Source organism: Dromiciops gliroides, chromosome 6 (assembly GCF_019393635.1).
Source record: "Dromiciops gliroides isolate mDroGli1 chromosome 6, mDroGli1.pri, whole genome shotgun sequence".
NCBI lineage: Eukaryota > Metazoa > Chordata > Mammalia > Microbiotheria > Microbiotheriidae > Dromiciops > Dromiciops gliroides.
Window position 1 is genome coordinate 256,108,212 of NC_057866.1, and position 21,795 is coordinate 256,130,006.

General features: G+C 40.2%; 1 protein-coding gene across 2 annotated transcripts in view; it reads right to left on the reverse strand.

Moving 5' to 3' along the window:
- MRPL1 (mitochondrial ribosomal protein L1) overlaps positions 1 to 21,795 on the reverse strand; it is a 49,893-nt gene that overhangs the window by 21,288 nt on the left and 6,810 nt on the right. For both annotated transcript variants that reach the window (XM_043971541.1, XM_043971540.1), the window contains 4 exons: positions 14,504 to 14,765; positions 11,790 to 11,873; positions 10,146 to 10,217; positions 6,739 to 6,850 (listed from right to left, as the gene is read on the reverse strand). In XM_043971541.1, the coding sequence (XP_043827476.1) occupies positions 6,739 to 6,850; positions 10,146 to 10,217; positions 11,790 to 11,873; positions 14,504 to 14,677 (442 nt within the window). In that variant the 5' untranslated portion in view covers positions 14,678 to 14,765. The remainder of the gene's footprint in view (positions 1 to 6,738; positions 6,851 to 10,145; positions 10,218 to 11,789; positions 11,874 to 14,503; positions 14,766 to 21,795) is intronic.

A 21,795-nucleotide genomic window follows, 5' to 3' on the forward strand; every position in this document is an offset into this window, starting at 1 on the left:
TTTCTTCTTTTTGTGGGGCAATGGGGGTTAAGTGACTTGCCCAGGGTCACACAGCTAGTAAGTGTCAAGTGTCTAAGGCCGAATTTGAACTCAGGTCCTCCTGAATCCAGGGCTGGTGCTCTATCCACTGCACCACCTAGCTGCCCCAGGAAGACAAATTTGACAGCAGAATGGAGGATGAAATGGAGTAGGGAGAGACCAAGCAGAAGGCTATTGCAATAGTCTACATGGGTGGGCATGTACCAGGACTACAGCAATGAGAGAGGAGATATATGTAAGAGATGCTGTGAAGGTAAAATGGACAGGCCTTGGCAAGAGACTTAATATGGGGAGTGAGCTGGTGAGGTTGGTGACTAGGAGGTACCTTTGATAGTAATAGAAAAGGGAGCAGCTAGGTGGCGCAGTGGATAGAGCACTGGCCTTGGATTCAGGAGGACCCGAGTTCAAATCTGACCTCAGACACTTGACACTTAACTATCTGTGTGACCCTGGGCAAGTCACTTAACCCTCATTGCCCCATCAAAAAACCAAAACCAAAACCAACAAAAAAATACAGTAATGGGAAAGTTAGGAAGAGGAGAAGAGTTGAAGAAAAAAATAACGAGTTAAGTTTTGGATATGTTGAGTTTGGGGTGTCCTATTGGCAGCTAGAGATGTAAGATCCTGGAAGTCAGTCGAGAGATAGCGTTGGGCGAGCAGATTTGAGAATCATCAGCACAGAAAGGAAAACTGAATTCATGGGAGCTAAAGAGACCAGCAAGCATAGAGAGAGAAGAGGGCCCCAGACAGAGCCCTGACTGACACCCAGGGCTCAAGGGTGTGATCCAGCAGAGGAGGCAGAGAAGCAGTCAGAGAGGCAGGAGCAAAACCAGGACAAGGGGGTGCCCCCAAAACCTACAGAGAAAAAAAGGATCAAGGAGAAGAGGGCAGGGGAGGAGAGATGGGACGTACTAAGGTAAACATGCTACAAACATATCCAGAGAGAGCTCTCTAGCAGGCGGGTGCAAATAAAGGCCCGGATCACAGGACTAAATATATCCATTTGGGCCTCATCATCACAGAAATGAAAATGAAAGCCATGAGAGATGAGACAGTCAAAGAAGGGAATGAAGAAAGTGAATAAAACCTTGAAGAATGCCTCTATTTAGGGGACAGGGAGCAGAAGAGAGTCAGAACAGAAGAAATTCGAATGAAGGAAGAGACTGGGGGCTAATTTTTGAGTCTTCAGCAATTGAAGTTATAATCCATGGTAAGAAAAAGAATGATTTCTCTCTGAGGAAGAGTAAATGTAGGAATATCAGTAGCCCAAGGACTGCACGTGTGAGACACCCAGTGAGAATGCTGGGAAGAAAAGACACCAGCAAAGGGCACAAAGGAATGAATGGTCAGAGAATCAACTAAGGCTGGGAAGCACCATGGAAGCCAAGGAAGGGAGGAGAGCAAGCAAATGTAGGGAGATCAAGGAAGATAACTAGGAAAAGAGCAATGGTGATCCTTGAGAGTGGCCATCGTGGAAGCATGAATACAGACCACTCATTCCAGAAGCTGTGAAGGATAAGAGAGAGCTGGCAGTTACTTAGCAATATAAAATGAAGGGTTTTGTTTTAAGATGAAAACACATCAGCATGTCCATAGGAAGAAAAGAAGAAATGATCTTAAACAGAACTTTAAAAGTTTCAAAAAATTAAGCAAAGATGCAAATAAAGCAAAACAAAACAAAAAATTAAGCAAAGACCACAAAATTTAATATAGCATGTAAGTTGACAAAAATCCATTTCGTTTACACTAATCAGTCAGTCCTCAACATTTGCCTATTTAATTTTCATGAGTTCAAGCATCCACATGAATTTACTATTAGTAAGCTCATTTTCACTTTTACATTGGCAACCACACACATTCTCAGCCATGCTGAGAGGCATCACTGGTCTTGTTCACTCTGCCCTTGTAAAGAGTTCCCTGTGCATCTGGAGTGTGAGGTCATGTCAAGACTTGGCCAGTCATGGCATCTGCTGACAGCAGTGACTAAAGTCCCAGCCACCTCTCCCATGGTCTTCGGAGGGAGTTCAAGTTAGACAGGTTTACAGCAGTATAGTATTGCCTGAAAGCAATGTTGTTGTTGGTTTTAATTGAGATATTAGCACACAGGGTCACAGAATTCTAAAAAATTACTAGTGAGAGAAAAATGGTTTTTGCATGATACTAATTTTATTTTGTGTTCTGCATTTTATGGGTTATTTTATGGTTACAGTGTTAGTTATTATTATCAGTTTTGTTGTAAAGAATTACATGCAGAAAAGTGTATTCTCTTCGGCTTCTAAATGAATTAAAAGAATTAGTGGTTTCTCAAGGACCGCTCCAAAGAATTAATGGTTTCTGCAAATGGATGCATAACTTTGCTATAAAAGGTCACACCATAAACAGATTGGCAAAGGAAGGAGAGAGATAACCCTTCACAGCTATTGACAGAAGAATCCTGAGCAAACAAAGGATAGAAAGGATCATAGAAAATAAAACAGACAATGATAACATAAAACTGAAAAGCTTCTGCACAAACAAAATCAATGTAGATAAAATAAGAAGAGAAATAGTAACTAGGGAAAATATTTGCAAGAACTGAAAGGATATGAATAGGAAGCTCTCAAGGAAAGAAACTGAATCTATCAATAACTAAATGAAAAAAATGAACCAAATCACAAAGAACAACTAAAACAACTCTGATCCTGGAACCTAACTCACAGCCATCAGACTGGAAAATACAACTAAAAAAGCAAAATGATCATTTTTTTAGCTACAGAAGGATTAGCATATATACACTTGTGAAATGGTCTAGCCATTCTGTAATTTGCAATTATACAACAAAAGTCACAAAGCATACTTGGTGACCCAGAAATACCACTATTAAATTTATAGTGCAAAAAGACTGAACACAAGGAGAAGGGACCCAAATGGACACAAATATTTATAAGAGCATTTCATATGGGAGCAAAGGATTACACCATAAGAAACAAGAGGTATGAATTCAGAGAAACATGGGATGACTTATATGAACTGATGAAGAGGGAAATGAGCAGAACCAGAAGAACAATTTCTATTGTACAGGGACTAAAACATTGTGAAGAAAAAACGACTTTGTAGAGCTCTGATCAATACAAAAAACAACGCTGAGTCCAGAACCCTAAAACAAAGCTGGCTCCCAGCAGAGAGGTGATGGACATGACATAAAGAATTCAGATGAATAGTTATGGACATGGTTGAAGTGTGGGTTTTTTTTCATATGATAGGGCTTATTTGACACAAGAAAGAGTTCTATTGGCTTGTTTGTTGTCATTTCTGTGGTTTTATAAATAGGCAGAGAGGTGGGGGAAGGAGACAGGGATGAGTGATAGTGATAAAGTATTGTGAAAAAAAACAGAAGAGAACAAAAGAAAGACTGGAAGGGGCACAAACAGGAAAGCTTTGAAACATACAAACTTTATTATAGTCTTTAAAAAAACAAGTGGATGGGGCAGCTAGGTGGCACAGTGGATAGAGCACTGGCCTTGGATTCAGGAGGACCTGAGTTAAAATCTGGCCTCAGACACTTGACACTTACTAGCTGTGTGATCCTGGGCAAGTCACTTAACCCCCATTGCCCTCCAAAAAAACAAGTGGATGGGGCAGCTAGGTGGCGCAGTGGATAGAGCACCGACCCTGAAGTCACGAGGACCTGAGTTCAAATACGGCCTTAGATACTTAGCACTTACTAGCTGTGTGACCCTGGGAAAGTCACTTAACCCCAATTGCCAAACCAAAAAAAAAAAAAAAGAGATAGAGAGAAAAAAATAAGTGGAAAGCTATTTTTATCCAATTTCATAAATAATCCCTCCTTTTCCCTCTTCTTTGTATGTGGAAATGCCCATATTATTAGGTGTTTAAGCACAGAATAACAAAAAAAAATTTATTTTTAGAGTTAATAGATTTCTTTTAGTGCTTAAATTACCATCAAAAAGTGACACACAGGGGAAAAGAGTGCATTCAGTGATGTGTGACTCATTTCTTTCAAAGCAACACTCAGTAAATGTCAAATAATATGAATAGGAAACAAAGCAAAATATAATTTGTGCACAAAGTGAATCTAATTTAGAAATTAAAGGAATTCAGAGTAGTGTAGATGTGTGTCTGTGTCAAAATACATCTATGTAGGCGAAATTCAAACAAAACCGGTTTTTGCCTTTCCAATTAGAAACCAGTTTTAAAGGTTTTTTGTGGAACAAGACATCCTCAAAAACAAGAGAAAAACATGAGATTGTCTGCAGTTGTATAATTAAAATACAACTAATAAAACTGTAGCATTAAACATGCTGCAGATGTGCCAACTCAATTCAGCTAACATGGTTCTGCCCACCATCATTAGTAAAGCAGAACAAAATGGGGATATGAGGAGCTCAGCTACAGGGAGTTGTTTTGTTGTGTGGGTTTTTTTTTTTTCACTTCACCCACTAGTTCAAAATGTAATTTATGTTTTGTCCTTAAGGCTTTTGCTAGATAAGAGGAATCCAAAGATTCTAATTGAAGAACTGAATAAGCTCTGAAAATGCCTATTACAAGAGTCATTTGCTCCAATGTATTTGAACATTTTTGATGGGTTAATCATTTGCTTGGCACACATAAACATCAAATGTTTTGCTTATGCTATGGTAAAATGAAAAATTTTAAAGGAGAGGAAAGATGTCTTTTTCAATGGTCAAATTACATGGAGTATGTGGCTTATTATGAAAGTAAGAAACAAACTAAGGCCTGTTAATGAAAGCAAATACTTTTTTTAAAAATTTTTTTCATTATTTGAGGGGAGAAAAAATTGTCTGAAAAGCTTTTATTCTCAAAAAAAAAAAACAAAAAAAAACCAAAGCCACAGACCACTCACTTTAAGGTGAGAACACTGATGAAAAATTCAAAGAATAAGTAGTTAAGTCAAAACTATGAGTGAATAGACAAAGCAGCAAAGGGAACACAGCACCCTGGAAGGCGAGGATGGGCCTTTTGTTCTGACCTCTCCATGGCACGTTTTCCAGCTCTCTGCTCTGAAGATTTCTTTTTCTCTGACCCTCTCCTGGCCTTCCATGACTCGGATTCCCCTTGGCCTGTCCCAACCTCCCCAACAGATCCTGAAGAGGTCTAGATGGCTTCTTGCCCCACCCCCCATAATGTCAGTCTGGACACAACCAACCCCAGCTCCCATCTTGACTTGGAGGCATGGTCCTGAGATAACTGCTGTTACCCGCCTACTAGAGATGAGTTGGGGAGACCCAGTCTTCCCCAGTCCCACCCACTCCAAAGCCCACCTAGCTAAAAGGTGGATTCTATTATCTCACCCTCATCTTACCCATTTCTGCAATACTCCTTGAGAACTGAGGAAGGCTAACCACCCCCCCCAGTCTTATCTCTTGTTGCTATATTACAGTATTGGGAATGAACAAGAGGGCTCCCTCTCCCCTCTTTTGCTGTATTTGGTGCATTGTTGTGGGACTGAATAAAGTAGTCAGGGTAATAATGTGTAAAAAAAAAAATACCTTTTGGGATTCAGTTCCAATTTCTATTCAGTTATAGGTGACAAAAGTTAGTATACAATTGGTCTTGTCCTGACTCTAATGATGGTTTGAACTAGTTAAAACACAAAATATGCTATTATCTGATACAGTTTTATTTCTTGTTGAAAAATCTCAAAATAATAATCCAAGTTCATGTCTTGTTCAAGAAAACATGGACCAAATTTCATCAGTCAATAAGTATTTATTAAACAGGGACTACATGCCAGGTACTATATTGGAATACAAAGAAAGGCAAGAGATGGTCCCTGTCCTTGAGAACCTAATAGTATAGCGGGAAATAAAAATGAAAACAACCACATACAAACAAGCTATGGGGGCAGCTCGGTGGCGCAGTGGATAGAGCACCGGCCCTGGAGTCAGGAGGACCTGAGTTCAAATCTGGCCTCAGACACTTAATACTTACTAGCTGTGTGACCCTGGGCAAGTCACTTAACCCCAAATGCCTCACTAAAAAAACAAAACAAAACCCCAAACAAGCTATGTACAGGATAAATCAGAATAAATACCAATAAAACAAAAGCTGATCTAACTTTTGCGAATGTGATATGAATATTCTACCAACCCTCAGTTTACAGTTACCTTTAGACAGTATATGAGATAGCACAATATTTCAGTGTAGCAAGAAATGAATTATTGAAAGAATTTGAATATTGAAATACTGAAAAGCATTATTGAAAATTTATTGCACCTTGGTTGGGCTTTAAATTTGTTTGATTCTTAAAGAAACATTTACCAATAAATAAAATTAACATGAAAGAAAACTGTATATTTTTGTGGTGGTACACTGATTGCTTTAGATTACTGTCAAATCAAGTTAAAAGCTGAAAAATGGAAAATGAGCCCATTTAAAATGTTTTGTCATTGTTGATTCTACAAACCAAGTTTTAAGTGATAACCAATGGATGACAAGTAAAATTTATTCACTTTGGAGCACTACTATGAAATAGGTTTATTTTAAAAGCACAGTGGGCTGCCCACAACAATACCCCTGGAGTAATTAGACATTGACAATTAAATATTGTGCAAAACTCAACAGCGGGATGTACAGTATAACTTACTTTATACATATTAGCAGTTCTATTTTGCAATTAAACAAACATAACTGAGAAGTTACTGATACCAATAAACTATTAAGAAAAAGTGATCTTACTTTGGGAAGGCCTTGGAAATCTTTTTTTTAGTTTCCTTCTTAATGGCTGAAGTGCTGGCATCATTTCTGGAACACTTACATAAAAATCTGCCTGGATCTCATCATCTAAAATCTGGAAATCACAAGATCACAGTCTTATAAGGAATCTAGAGCCTACTGAACCTGGTGAAGTTTCAGTATTAGTACTTTTATGAGTCACTTAGAAAATGTATGCTAAACACAATTTCTTTTCATATGAATAATACAGATAAGTGTATTAATAAAGTATATTATTGGGGCAGCTAGGTGGCGCAGTGGATAAAGCACTGGCCCTGAATTCAGGAGGACCTGAGTTCAAATCCAGCCTCAGACACTTGACACTTACTAGCTGTGTGACCTTTGGCAAGTCAATTAACCCTCACTGCCCTGCCCAAAACCCCCCCAAAAAAACCTACTAAAGTATATTATCCCTGAAACAAAAATTTGCTGCTATCTTTTTAAAAACAGCTCTGTCTTTCTGTTAGGAAGACCCTCAAGGAGCCTTAATGTTGTGAAGGTCAGATAAATTCAGGTATATGGGTCTCAGATGGGTAAAAGTAGTATAAGCCAGGACAATGTATTGATTTTTTTTGCAACACATGTAATCACATAAAGTATAACGTAAGAAGTTAAATTTAAAAGCTTGCCCCAAAATATGAGAATCAAGCTCATTATTTAACAGATCATAAGTAAAACTTAATACATACTGCAAAATTCACTTAAGATGATATCAGTAAGAGAGAGCAGCTAGGTGGCGCAGTGGATAAAGCACCGGCCCTAGACTCAGGAGTACCTGAGTTCAAATCTGACCTCAGACACCTGACACTTACTAGCTATGTGACCCTGGGCAAGTCACTTAACCCTCATTGCCCCGCCAAAAAAAAAAAAAAAAAAAAGATGATATCAGTAACAATACTATTTTGAGAGCACCAAGTAGACTAAATTTGTGATTACTTTCACAAAGATTCTGAAGATATGAAGATAAAATACAATATTTGATAAGTTTAAGTTCTAAAAAAGATTAAGTTCAAGTTTACTTTTTTTTTTTTTTAGTGAGGCAATTGGGGTTAAGTGACTTAGCCAGGGTCACACATCTAATAAGTGCCAAGTGTCTGAGGCTGGACTTGAACTCAGGTACTGCTGACTCCAGGGCCGGTGCTCTATCCACTGCGCCACCTAGCTGCCCCTCAAGTTTACTTTTAAGTTTGTTTTGTGTATTCCAGACAATATTCCCCTTTAATTCTATAAAGAGAACAAAAATATTAACATGTGCTCTAAAAAAAGGACAAAATGGATCAAGGAGGTTATTTAACATTGGGTACCTAGGTGGCGCTGCAGTGGATGGAGTGCCCACCTGGAGTAAGGAAGACTCATCTTCCTGAGTTCAAATCTGGCTTCAGACACTAACTAGTTGTGTGACCCTGGGGAAGTCACCAAACCCTGTTTGCCTCAGTTTCCCCAGGTGCAAAATGAGCTGGAGGAGGAAATGGCAAACCACTCCAGTATCTCTGGCCAAAAAAACCCACAAATGGGGTCACAAAGAGTTGGACATGACTGAAAAACAACTATACAACAACAGTTACTTTTAAAAATTATTGTACTACAATGTGTCCCATTTTATTATCTTTTAAATGCTACCTTTTGATGTGTTACCTTTTGAATGTATAAGATGAAATAATTCATTTAAAAGGTATTGCCAGGGGCGGCTAAGTGGCACAGTGGATAAAGCACCAGCCCTGAATTCAGGAGGACCTGAGTTCAAATCTGACCTCAGACACTTGACACTTACTAGCTGTGTGACCCTGGGCAAGTCACTTAACCCCCATTGCCCTGCCAATCAATCAATCAATCAGTCAATCAATAAATAAAAGGTATTTCCAGGGCAGCTAGGTGGCGCAGTGGATAAAGTACCAGCCCTGGAGTTGGGAGGACCTGAGTTCAAATCCAGCCTCAGACGCTTGATACTAGCTGTGTGACCCTGGGCAAGTTACTTAACCCTCACTGCCCCACAAAAAATTTAAAAAAAAGGTATTGCCTAGGCAGCATATGCAATTTTTAAAGCTTCTAATGCCAAGTAATATTTGTGTCAGTACACATTTCAAACCCTTGACTTTTAAAAATGGGGCAAAACCACATTCACTTGAACACTCCTTTAGGCAATAATTCCCAATGATGGGGGTTGTCACATCATCAAACCCTGACCCTCTATTCATTTGACTTTACACCCTCAGCTCCTAAAAGTGCACATGAAATGTATGTCTTTAAAGTGAATTAAAATGAATTATTTTTTGAGAATTCTGTTACATATCTTGAGATTTTGAGATATAGCTAAAAATATAACAAAAGCAAGAGCTAGGAATTCTACACTTCAGGGACAGCTGCTCTTCTGGATCACCTGCTGCAACTGTTCTGAGAACAGAATTCCCAAGGGGGGGCCGGGGTGGGGGTGGGGGGGTGCAACAGCTTCCTAAGCTCTGAATGCTCAGGGGGTTATGCAATATTCATTGGGTAAAACTGACAGGCTTAAGATGTCGGAAAGAAAAGTTGTGTGTGCATATGGGGGGAGGGAGGGAGAAGAGGAGAGGAAAGGAAAGAGCGAATGAAAGAAAGAAAGGAAAGTACAAAAGAATGGAGCGGTTGAGAAGGGGTAAAAAAGTATATATGGTAGGAGTAAGTCAAGTACCACTTCACAGCCTGGGCCTCTTGTTGGCCATTCTTTCCCTATTCAAATCTAACTCAGTTAGCATGAATTTAACATAAAGACCTCTTTAACTGGACCTCAGGATGACATACATACTTCTGCTAATGCCCTTCTATTGCTAAACCCTTTGAAATGTCCTAAGTGGTCTATTCAATGATGATACATTTAATTCAAGAAATGGAAGTGTTACACCCAAAAAATGATTAATTTTAAACTCATGTGCTATAATAGTACTGGAATTAAAGTCCAAAGACCTAATTCCAAGTAGTGGTTCAAAACTACGGGCAGGTTCTTTATAATGAAAGCCAAGTAAAGTGATTTAAAACCATTATTTAAAACTTCCTGCCTCCAAGAAATATAAAATGATGCTACTGAGCTGTCCTGACTCCAGGCCTAACACTCTAACCACTGTGCCACCTGGCTGCTCCTACCAGGCCTTTTCTCCTTGGTCATGTTCCTCCTATTCTATCAGCAAAATGTCTGCTTATCCACAGCATACAAAAACACATCACTAAATAAATGAAGCTAAAATGACTACAGACTTCAACACCCTGACGCTTAGTCTCACCCAAGCCTACGAACAGGAAACGTTTTGTCTACGTCCCACAACTCCCAAGAACCAACCATGAACTCAAAGGGAAGTTTCCTAATCCAGCAGTAACTACTGGACATGGAAGCAAGGCAGCACCTTCTGAATCAGAGCAGATCCTCCGGCAAACGCGGCTCCATTTTCTTCAGCAATTTTAATGTCTGACTCTTTCTGGGGGAAAAAACAGAAAAGTTTGTCTCAAACTCATATCTGTGTTTGGGCGTGTTGTACTCACGAAGGTAGCAAGGTTAGCAGTCTGAGCCAAACTGGAAAATGAACAACTCAGACACCAAAGCTAAAACTGTGCCATTTTTTTCAACACAGAAATGACATCTCCTAAAGACAATCACAGCTGGCTTCCTCAGTGGTCTACACCAAGCGTAATGGATGTCAGGACCTAAGTCTCAAGGACTATCCAAGCGTGATCTTCCAGAAGGAATACAGCTTTTAATTCTCTTATTTCGTTTTGTTCTCTTAAATATTAACTTCTTTTAAACTAAGTTTTTCTGTAATAATGATAAGACAAAAAATTTCCAAGAACTTCTCCCACATAAACTTGAGCAAATAACATCACAGAGTAATCACACAGTAATGTAGGAAATGTCATTGGGGTAAATCCTGAAATTGAAAGCACGAGATGTAAATGAACAGATTTGAAGGTCTGGTATTTAAAATGCACAATTACCAAAGGCCTATTTCATCTTGACATCATGCACCTTTATTTCGATACCTTTTGAGTATTCAGAACCTGTGATTTTGTTAGTGACAGAACACAACACCCTTTATTACTTAGCCAATGGTTCTTCAGGAGTTGTTTTAGCCCTGCCCCTCCCCTTCCAACCCCTGCATCCCAGCACCGAGGAGACAACAGGGAGGTGAATTCGAGAGCCACAGACAGGCAGGACACACTCAGGGTGATATCTGAGGCCTGGCCAGCAAAGGGTGACCTGCCAGACCCTTCCAAAACCCAAGATCCCCTCCATGCCATAGTGCAGGAGCAGGATTTTAATAGAGATGTGAAACCAAATAATGAAAAGCTATGAAACATATGCTAGAATAAAAGTTTTTAAGATTCAAACATGGAAGAACATGATTTTTCTGGACTAAAATAAATTGTTCAAGTCTATTCTCTAATTTCCTACCTTCATATAACAAAGAATGACAAGTTCAAAAGTACTAAAGAGAAAAAGATAGCAGCTACGTAGTGCAGTGGATAAAGCACTAGCCCTGGATTCAGGAGGACCTGAGTTCAAATCCAGCCTCAGACACTTGACACTTACTAGCTGTGTGACCCTGGGCAAGTCACTTAACCCTCATTGCCCTGCCAAAAAAAAAAAAAGGGAGAAAAAGAAGCTGAATACACCAAGAGGATCCGAGGAAGTTTTGGAAGTAACAGAACATTACCTAAGGATTTTAAAAAACCAAATGGAAAATATTAATTACTTGATTATGGCTTCAAATTGAAACAATTTTCCCAAGGAAAAGTTTAAGTTCATGAGCCGGTGACTGTCTCACACCTGTAATCCTAGTATTGAACTGAAGATATTTTTAAAAATCTAATTCATAAGAATAAAAATAATTTTTTAAAAAAATTTTCTATATATTTGGTCCCCTAAAAAAAATTCTAACATTCTGACTAGTCCTTGAAAATACAGATGACTTCATCATGTAAGAATAAACCAGACTAAATAATTATTTAGATATCTCTAACACTAAATATCTTTTTATATAAAGTTTACTTACCTCCGTGAATACCAGAATTTTATTTGTCTTTGAAATAAATGGATATGGGAAATTAAGGACACTGACAAATGGCTCCACCTTTTTCTAAAATGCATAAGAGAAAAAAAGTTAAGGATTTTAAAAAATCTTCCATTGCCTATAAACACACAACAAACATATTCCACTATATACCCTATCTCCCCCTTCCCCCATTAATCTACAAGTAATCTACATAAATAATCATGGGAGAGGGTTTCCTCTCTAAAACTCAAGCTGCATAGATTGTCTAGAATTGTAGTATTTTCCTGGACATGGGGAGGGGCCCTACACCAAAACATCCTGACAAACTGTCATGTTTGGATGAATAGCCAAAAAGCAAATTTGTCCTAAATGGTATACAGATGGCCACAGTGAAGTCACACAGTACAACTACAGTAGGTGTGTGGGAGCCAGGGGGCACACCTCCCATTCAGGTGGCCATCTTGGAAGGTACTGAAAAGACTCATGGGAAGAAAGAGACAACAGTTACACAGGATGAGAAAGTGTGCATGGGTAGCAACTTGTCGAGACAGAGGGTGCACAGCCATTGATAAGATATATCAAAGTCATGAAGCAACTCTCCTAATATTCCTACAAAAATGCAAGAAGTTGGAAACTGGTGTGCTATTGTCTTTACAAATGAAGGGAAGAGAAAAATGAAAGGAAGAGAGCCACACACTTCCATCCCTATAGCTCGAATATATGCGTGTGCTGTTCCTATATAACACTTTCCTACTGGTACCTGGAAAAAAAGAAATATGCAATAAATGGTAGGACAACACTCTTTCTTATAGAGGAGTGTATTTTCCCTTTCTGAAATACCGGATGTTCCACTTAAGGCCTTACTATATAGTATGGAACAACGCTGGTCTCTCAGACACCATGCCAGCAGAACACACACTGGAAAGGCTGAGTCATCCAAAGGCACATCAGTAGGTCAGGAATTTTTCAGGCACATAAATTCTTGAAGAACACACACTGATTTGTAGCTGGGTTGCAATCAACATGAGTGCCCTCAGCAACAAAATCACAGATCCTCTAAATACTAAAGCAGAAAGCAGAAAACTAAAAGAGAGACAGGCAAGATAGGAGGTATTGATATGCATGGGAAGCTATCAATCAGCCCACAAGTATTTATTAAGTAGCTGCTGGCAGGGAGAGATGGGGGTTGGAAGGGTCAATAGCACAGTGGAGTCAGGAAGACTCCTCTTCCTGAGTTCAAATCCAGCCTCAGACACCTAGCTGTGTGACCCTGGGCAATTCACTTAACCCCGTTTCCCTCACTTTCCTCATCTGGAAAATGAGCTGGAAAAGGAAATGGCAAACCACTCCAGTAGTTTTGTCAAGAAAACTGCAAAAGGGGTCATGAAGACTGCACAAGACTGAAAAAATGAAAAAGAAAAAAAATACCAAGCTGATCGTTAGGGCAGCTAGGGGGACAAAGACAAATAATGAAAGGATCCCTGTGGACACGGGGCTAACATTCTAACAGAGAAGACAAGTACACTGATAAGGATGCACAGCACATAAACAAGAACATAAAGTAAATAAATACAAGGTAGCCTGGGAGGGGAGCACTAGCAGCTGGGAGAATCAGAAGCAGCTTCACGAAGAAGGTAGAGAAAGAGCAGCCCATTAGGAGGAAGAAATGAAGGGTGCATTTCTGGCAAGGGAGACAGTCAGTGAATGCTAAGGCACAAAAACAGGAGATGGAGTGGGGAGCACGCTGGACTGGCAAGTGTAAGAAGGGAAGCGATGTCCGAGGAGGCTGGGAGGATAGACTGGGAAGGGAAAGGCCTTTAAAGAGAAGTTCTGTTTTGTAGTTGGCCGAGCACTCAGACCTACACTTAAGTGGAGTGGTGAGGAAAGTGAAGCAGGGAGACCAAGTAGACCCATCATTATTGTCATAATCTAAGCAAGAGGTAAGAGGACCTGAAGTGAAGTGCTAGTACTGAGAAGAGGGAAGTGGGAGAAATATCGCGAAGGTAAAAACAGCGTTGGCTTTGTGAGGTAAGACTGAGGACTTCAGGGAAATAGCGAGGGTATGAACCTGGGTGCCTGGGACAGAAACAGGGAGCTTTCTAAAAGAGAGGCATTTTGAGGCGCAACTAGGTGGCACAGTGGAGAGAGCACTGGCCCTGGAGTCAGGAGGACCTGAGTTCAAATCTGCCCTCAGACACTTAACACTTACTAGTTGTGTGACCTTAGGCAAGTCACTTAACCCCAACTGCCTCACTAAGAAAAACAAAAAGGGAAAAAAAAAAAAAGAAAACAGTTTAAAAAGCTACTCCAGCCTTTCTTCCCAGCATTGTATCAGAACCGTCTGAACAAAATGCAAAAGCGTGCTTTCGAATATTCATTATTAAAGCTATAATCATTTAAAGTAGACAATAATGTACTGAAAATAAACTCTTCTGGGCTTTGATTCTGCAAAATAATTTGTACAAATGACACCTCCATCAGCAGTTCCAATGTAAAAGAGGAATACTACAACTAAGTTAGCAAAAACCATTATTTGTGGTGAAAATTTATGCTATTTTATTTCTTCTGTTTTCCAAAATAACATTTTCTTTAAAAAAAAAAATAAAAAGTTTTTCTTGCTAATAAGTTTTTGGTCAGACAATAAAACCCACCATTTAGTTACACTTTAACCTCTTGTTCACATTCACTCAGTTATTTTAAATGATATTCCATACCTTCTTCTTCCCCAGTGCCATATCAAGTGTCAAATCAAGATAGACACCCTGCTTTGGGTTAGAGTAGTCCAGAATTTGAAATTTTTTTAGTAAATTAATTGCTTTCTCCACTTCATAAATCTGCCTTGGGAATAAGCGTTTTAAGTAGACATCATCCTCAGGCTCACCCTCCATGTAAGTATATGTCTTTAGTTTTTCTATATCCTCTGTTTTGGCATCTTTAGTTTGCACTTTGGAGCCTTTTTTCTCCTTTTTTGCAGGTCTGTGGGAAAAAATACACATTGAAGAGTAACTATCACAACATGCACTCCAAAATATCTAGAGAGAAAAGTATTAAAAAATGCATGATAGGAAAAGGAACAATAAAAAAGCTGAGCATAAGACTTTTTACTCTGAGATTGCTCATCAATTCACAAAAAAGAAAAAAAAGATATAGTTTTAAGAGAGTGAAATTTCTCCAAAATAAAATTCTCTTCTGAATAGCTACTCTAGTTAGAACTGAAATTGACATGAAATAAATGAGGCAGTTTTTATTCTGAGAAAACTCAGTCAAATCCAATATGAAATTCCATATTCTACATACCTTTATCACTGCTCGTGTTCCTCCTATATCATAAGTAATTCAACATAAGTGCTAAAAAAATAGAATGTTATACTGATGATACTCATTTCTGATTGTCTGCTGGTGCCCTTTGGATGGAAAACAGAACACATCCAAGCAAAATGCCCAAGCAGAGGCATAAAAGTCTTTCTACGCCCACCTTGTTTATTCCAAAATATTTAAATATCCAACCTGAGAAAACATATTTCATTTTTAACTGAGCACAGGAATAACAGGGTTAACAGAAAATGGGGTATAAATAATTATCTATCCTGTCTACAATAAATATTGTGGAAAAATACCCTCACTTTTCTTTCATGTTTGTAAATTCTCAAGAGTTACATAAATGTGTAAAAATGAAATTGAGAAAGCTATTGAGTTCTCATGGTAACAACATTAAATTCATTTTGACAAGTGCTTTCCAAGTCCCTACTGTAATGTGTGAAACACTGTAGGGAGACAAAAATACGAAACTGGACACAGGCCCCGTTTTCTTGCAACTTATATTCTGATCAGGTAATAAAGCAGCATAAAAACATTCAGTTACAATGAGATCAGTGCAGAGGAGAAAGGTCGAGCAGAGAAATGATACTGAACCATTAATAATACTCTTGGAATCCATTCAAGTCCATCTCACTGTATTTCATGTCCCTAACTTTTCTACATGCTTAGGGTGTTTTAGTGTTTTGACAAAATTAAAATAAACTATAGGGGACAGCTAGGTGGCACAGTGCATAGAGCACCAGCCCTGGAGTCAGGAAGACCTGAATTCAAATCCGACCTCAGACACTTGATACATACTAGCTGTGTGACCTTGGGCAAGTCACTTAACCCCAATTGCCTCACCAAAAACAAACAAGCAAACAAGCAAAAAAACCCAAAAAAACCCCCATGTAATTGGAAAAAAATAAAATAGTTTTAAATAAATAAAGATAAATAAAAAATAAACTATATCTAGTACCTACTAGCAAGATAAGCCTTGCCAAAAAAAGGGAACAGCCTGTTCTTGATGAAGCCAAGATGGCTCTCTGTATTCACTATTTCCTTTCTAGATGTTTGATAACCATCTCTTTAAGGATCTAGTCCAGAATAAACTGGTCCAGGAATTAATGGCTTAGTAATCACGCCCACCAGTTCTTTCCGCACTAAAGAACAGAGCTCATCTAAGCAATATAACCTAAATTCATCAAAGGCAACTCAATGACCTCTTATATTCTCTGCATATTTCTCTTGACTATCAACTTCCTGTTGAGAACTGTTGCCAGGTATCCTGTTGCCCCCAGCAGTCCAAGCCCGTCTTTGAGACACCTTTCCCCCAATACAGCTTTTAAATGGAAAATGCTATCCACAGTCAGAGAAAGAAATGATGGAGTCTGAAACCAAGTCAAAGGATACTAGTTTCACTTTAGTTTCTTCATCATTTTTCCCTTTTGTTCTGTTTCTTTTTTTCACAACATAACTAATGTGGAAGGAAATGTTTGGTAAGAGTGCACATGTATAAACCTACATGAGATTGCTTACTGGTTAAAGCTGCCTAGTTAGGTCCACTCTCAACTCTCATTAGGACTTGTTTCCTTTGTGTCTCCAGAGTTGAATTCTTTAGGTTACCATCCTTCCCAGGCTGATTTCATTTATAGAAACTGAGTCCTGTGAACCCGCTGAAATCTTCTCTTTGAAGTCTGGGTTTATGTCAGACTATGCCTGGCTTTCTTCTCTATCACAAACTCTAGGAGGGACTGGCTACTTCCCTCTAGGATTCCCATTACTTCCAACCCAAAATCCAGTTCCTCTTGTTGCTGGAAACCAGAATTTCCCCTTAGTGGTTCCTTCACCTTTTGATGGATGAAATTATTAAGGCAAGTCACTGAATCATTAGGTGCTATGCTTTTGGCAGAGAGAAAGCTAACAAAGAAATGTCTAGGGAAGTGCAGGCCCTCATCACTCCTATATCTTGTACAGGCTTGGGATCTGTTTCCCAAGCTCCTCATCTATTTCTTCTTTTGGTCCACGCAGGTCTACACCAGAGATGTCAAAAGCACCGGATTAAAATGCAATTAGGAAATGTTTGTGATTAATATTAATGTTACTACAACATGGATATGCGTGATTTGTCATTTTCTAGGTCAATGTGCAGCTGCAGAGATGCCTTGAGGACACTGGTTGAAGTTCACTGAGAACACTGTTTCTCCCTCTCAGGATCTTCAGGGAAATGTCCCACGGTGCTTCCCTCCCTGCCCGCCCCCCCTTCCTTCATCTCCTCATGAATGTAACTTCTAAATAAACAGAGCTAAGCCATCCTGCTCCACCTTTTACCCATCCTGTTGCTTCTGAGTCAGTTATATCCACCCAGAGTCAAGCTGCTATGACATGTTTGACTCCAGGTCTCAGGGATATATGATCACATTGGCTTCCTTACGTCAGGACTCCTAAAGCAAAGCTTCTTAACCTGTGGGCTCCCCCATAGGGAGTCATACAACTGAATCTGGAAGTAAAGGTCTGATTTATCTACCTATATACCTGGGGTCACGTAAAAATTTCTCAGGCGAGAAGGGGTAGTGAGTGGCCTAAACTTTGGAGATTTGACTCCTGGCTCCGTTCTTGAATTGTGCCTTTAATGAGCCTTCTCAGAATTTCAAGCTATTTCTCCTCTGTAGCTACTCTCTACGGTAGATACACACTGACAGCATTTTCTCCCTCCCCCATTCTTTGTGGTAAAGCCTTTTTTCAGTGGATTTGCCAGTGGACCCAGAGCCCAAGGGCCCAGAGAACTGTTCCCCAAACCACCAGCCCTGCTTCCAGCACAGCACCCACAGTCATTGCCAAAAGCAGCAAACCTAGTGGCAATGAGGTTTCACCCTCTGCAACCCAACCACTGATAAGCAGTTAAACCCAAGGGTACTAACAATGAATGGAGGGGCAGCTAAGGTGGTGCAGCGGATAGAGCACCGGCCCTGGATTCAGGAGGACCTGAGTTCAAATCTGGCCTTAGACCCTTGACACTTACTAGCTGTGTGACCCTGGGCAAGTCACTTAACCCCAATTGCCTCACTTAAAAAAAAAAAAGAACAATGAATGGGAGGGCAGCTAGGTGGTGCAGTGGATATTGGATTCAGGAGGTGACAGATGTGGCAACTTACTGGGTACGGCAGACGAAAGAGAGAAATCTGAAGCCTGAATGCAAGCAACAAACCTGGGTGAATGGAAGGATGGTAACATCATCAAGAAACAAGCAAAAGAGAGAAGTATCAGAAAGGGTTGGGGCAGGGTGATGGAGGAGGGCAAAATAGACGGAATATCAGGTTTTTTGAACCTGCTGAATTGTTTAGGTGCCTGTGAGACATCCAGGCAGACATGATGATGCGAGCCTGGAACTGAATAAACTTGGGAATCATTTATACAATGAGGATAACTGAATCCCAGGGAGTCAAGGAAAGGACCGAGGACAGAGCTTTGAGGTATACCCATACGTGGACAGGAACCAGAAGACTATGTAGAGCCAAAATGACTGAGAAACACAAGTCAGATAGACAAATCAAGAGAAAAGCATGACTGAAGACATAAACATCCAGGTGGGTGACTGAAAGAGTCAAAAACGGCAGAGCCCAAGTCAAATGAGGGCGGAGAAAAGGACGATCAATCGATAAACATTTATTAAGTCCTACTGTGTGTGTCTCTTATATATCTCTTCCATTTATTTCTCTGGGCACATGTTGTTCCCTCAGGACAATGTAAACTTCTTGAGGGCAAGAACACTTTTGCTCTCTGCATCCCCAGTGTCTAGCACAGTGTCTGGCATATAGTTGGTACTTGAGAAATTCAAAGCTGACAAGGACTCCAGAGATCACCAGATATGACTCCCTCCTGTCACAGGAAGTGATGTTACTTGTTCAAAGACCATCAGCAGCAAAGAAAGCAAGACCCTAAGCCTGGGATCTTTCCACTCTACTCCACTTACATAAGGTCACATGTACTACAAATGAAATTGTGCCCTAATTACACATTCTGTAAACCTCAAGTGCCACTAAGAAAATTGAGTGGGACCAACTTTAATCTCCTGTTTCAATGCCTAAATTTAGGGCTGTGGCAAAGCCAAAAATGGTTGAGAAAAAGGAGGTTTCACAGAAAAGATGTGGAGACTGATGCTGTGACACTGGGTTGATGGGGAAAGAAGAAAATTAACTCAAAAATAAAGTTGTCCAGGGGCAGCTGGGTGGTGCAGTGGATGGAGCACCAGCCCTGGAGTCAGGATACCTGAGTTCAAATCCGGCCTCAGACACTTAACACTTACTAGCTGTGTGACCCTGGGCAAGTCACTTGGCCCCAATTGCCTTACTTAAAATAAAATGCTCTATCCAAAGTCTTTTTTTTTTATGTCTGAGTAAAAATATATTTTTTATTTGTGTAAAGGTAAATAATGGATAGTCCTGCCTGTCATATTACCTGCTAAAGCGTTATATAAGTAGGTCACCTAGGGAAGGTCTCATTAAGACACGTTAAAATGCCTCCCATCTGTTCTCATGTGGTGTCTCATTGAGGAAAACTCCTTCTGCTGAGCTGCACATAGAATGGGAACTGAGAGGGGAGCTGGGGAAAGGTATGGTTCAGCCCCCAGGGGACTCACTGAATGAGTGCTGCATGGGTTAAACTTACTCTAGGACAAAAATGGTTCTTTTCCTTAGAGGGGGAAGGCTCTGGTACAGTGGAAAGAGTCAGAACCTGTGTTCAAATCCCACTTATTATTTTAAAAATTTTAATACTGTACATTCATTTTTTATTTGTGCATTCATTCATTCATTTATCCCTCTTTCTAGCCCTCTACTGAGAAGGCATGCAATATGATACCCATTATATATTTGAAGTTATACAAAACATATTTCCACATCAGTCTTGTTGCAAAAAAAAAAAAAAAAGCAAGAAAAATAAAGGAAGTAAAAAAATATATATGCTTCAATCTGTTCTCAGTTCTCTCTTTGGAAGTAGGCAGCATTTTTCATCATGATGGATCTCTGCATCGATCAGAGTGGCCAATTACCGTGCACAGTGTTCTCCTGGTTCTCCTCATTTCACTTTGTATCAGTTCATGGAACTCTTCCCAGGCTTTTCCAAAATCATCTTGCTAGTCTTTTCTTACAGCACAAGTGTCCCATCACAATCATGTACCACAACTTGTTTAGCCGTTCCCCAATCGATGGGTAGTCCCCTCAACGACCACTTCTTTGCCACCACAAAAAGAGCTGCTATAAACATGTTGTACATCCAGGCCCTTTTCCTTTCTCTTTGATCTCAGGGACAAAGTAACGTCTTACTTGCCAAATCCAGTGTCCTCATTCTTCCTGACCTCTGCAGCCTCTGACATGATCAGATCACCCTCACCTTGTTACTCTCTTCTCTAGGTATTTGTGACACTGCTCTTTCCTGGTTCTTCACCTACCTGTCTGACTTCCTTCTCCTCTGCTGAATCTTCATCAAGTTTAGGGTGAGGTTTTATCTTAGGCGTACTTTTCTTCTCCCTCTATACTATTTCAATTGGTGATCTCATCCACACACAATTATCACCCTAACGATGATGATTACCAAATCTGCATATCCAGCTCTCCGAATCATTTCAATAAACATTTATTAAGGACCTACTATGTGCCAGACACTTTACTAAGCCCTGGGGATACAAAGAGAGGCAGAAGTCAGTTCTGGTATTTGAGGCATTACGATCCCCCACTGCCTAATGGAAATCTTCAATGAGGTATCCTGTAGATACCCACTGAGATGATACTTAGAAAGTACCTGGCACAATGCCTGGAATATAAGCTCAATATCAATGTTAGCTATTATCTTAAACCCATCACGCCCCAAACTGAACTCATGATCTTTTGCCTCAGATTCCTTTATTATTCCGGAGGGCAATACCAACCCTCCCAGCCCCTCAAGCTCACAGCCTAGGACTCAAATCCCCCTTCTCACTCTCTCAGCCCCCATGTCCAGTCTATTGAGAAGGCCCGTCCGCTTCACCTTTGCAATCCCTCTTGCATATCTCCCCTTTTCTGCGGACACTGCCCCCATTCTGGTGCAGGCCCTCAACACCTCATGCCTAGACTATGGCACCAGCCTTCAGAGGTGTCCTGAGCTCAGTCTCTCTTTCTTCCACGCAGCTGTCAAAACTGATCTTCTTAAATCTGACCAAGTCACACTCATACCTTCACCCACCCCCATTCAATACCCTCTGGTGGCTCCCTATCACCTCCAGGATTAAATAAATAATGGATAAGTTTGGCTTTAAAAGCCCTTCATAATCTGGGCTCCTCCTTCCTTGTACAAGACACACGTCTCCCAACTCCATACATTTCCTCTGACATTCTCCCCCTCCTCATCTCTATGTCCTGGTACCCTGACTGGCTAACTCCCCACCTTCTGAAACACTTCTTGGCCCCCCTCAACCTTCTCCCCAGGATCACCTTCAGCTTATCTTCCATATATCTTGTTTGTATGTTGTCTCCCCTACTAGACGTGAGCTCCTTTGGAGAAGGAGCTGTTTTCCCACCACCCCCCTTTTCTTTCTATCTGTACAGAGGGATCTGGGGCATCAGGAAAGGTCTCAGCATCGGGTGGGAGCTGAGCTGAGCTCTGGAGGAAGCCAGAGATTCCCGAGGCTTGGGTGAAAAAGAAGAGCATTCTAGCTTGCTCATGAAAAGTTGCC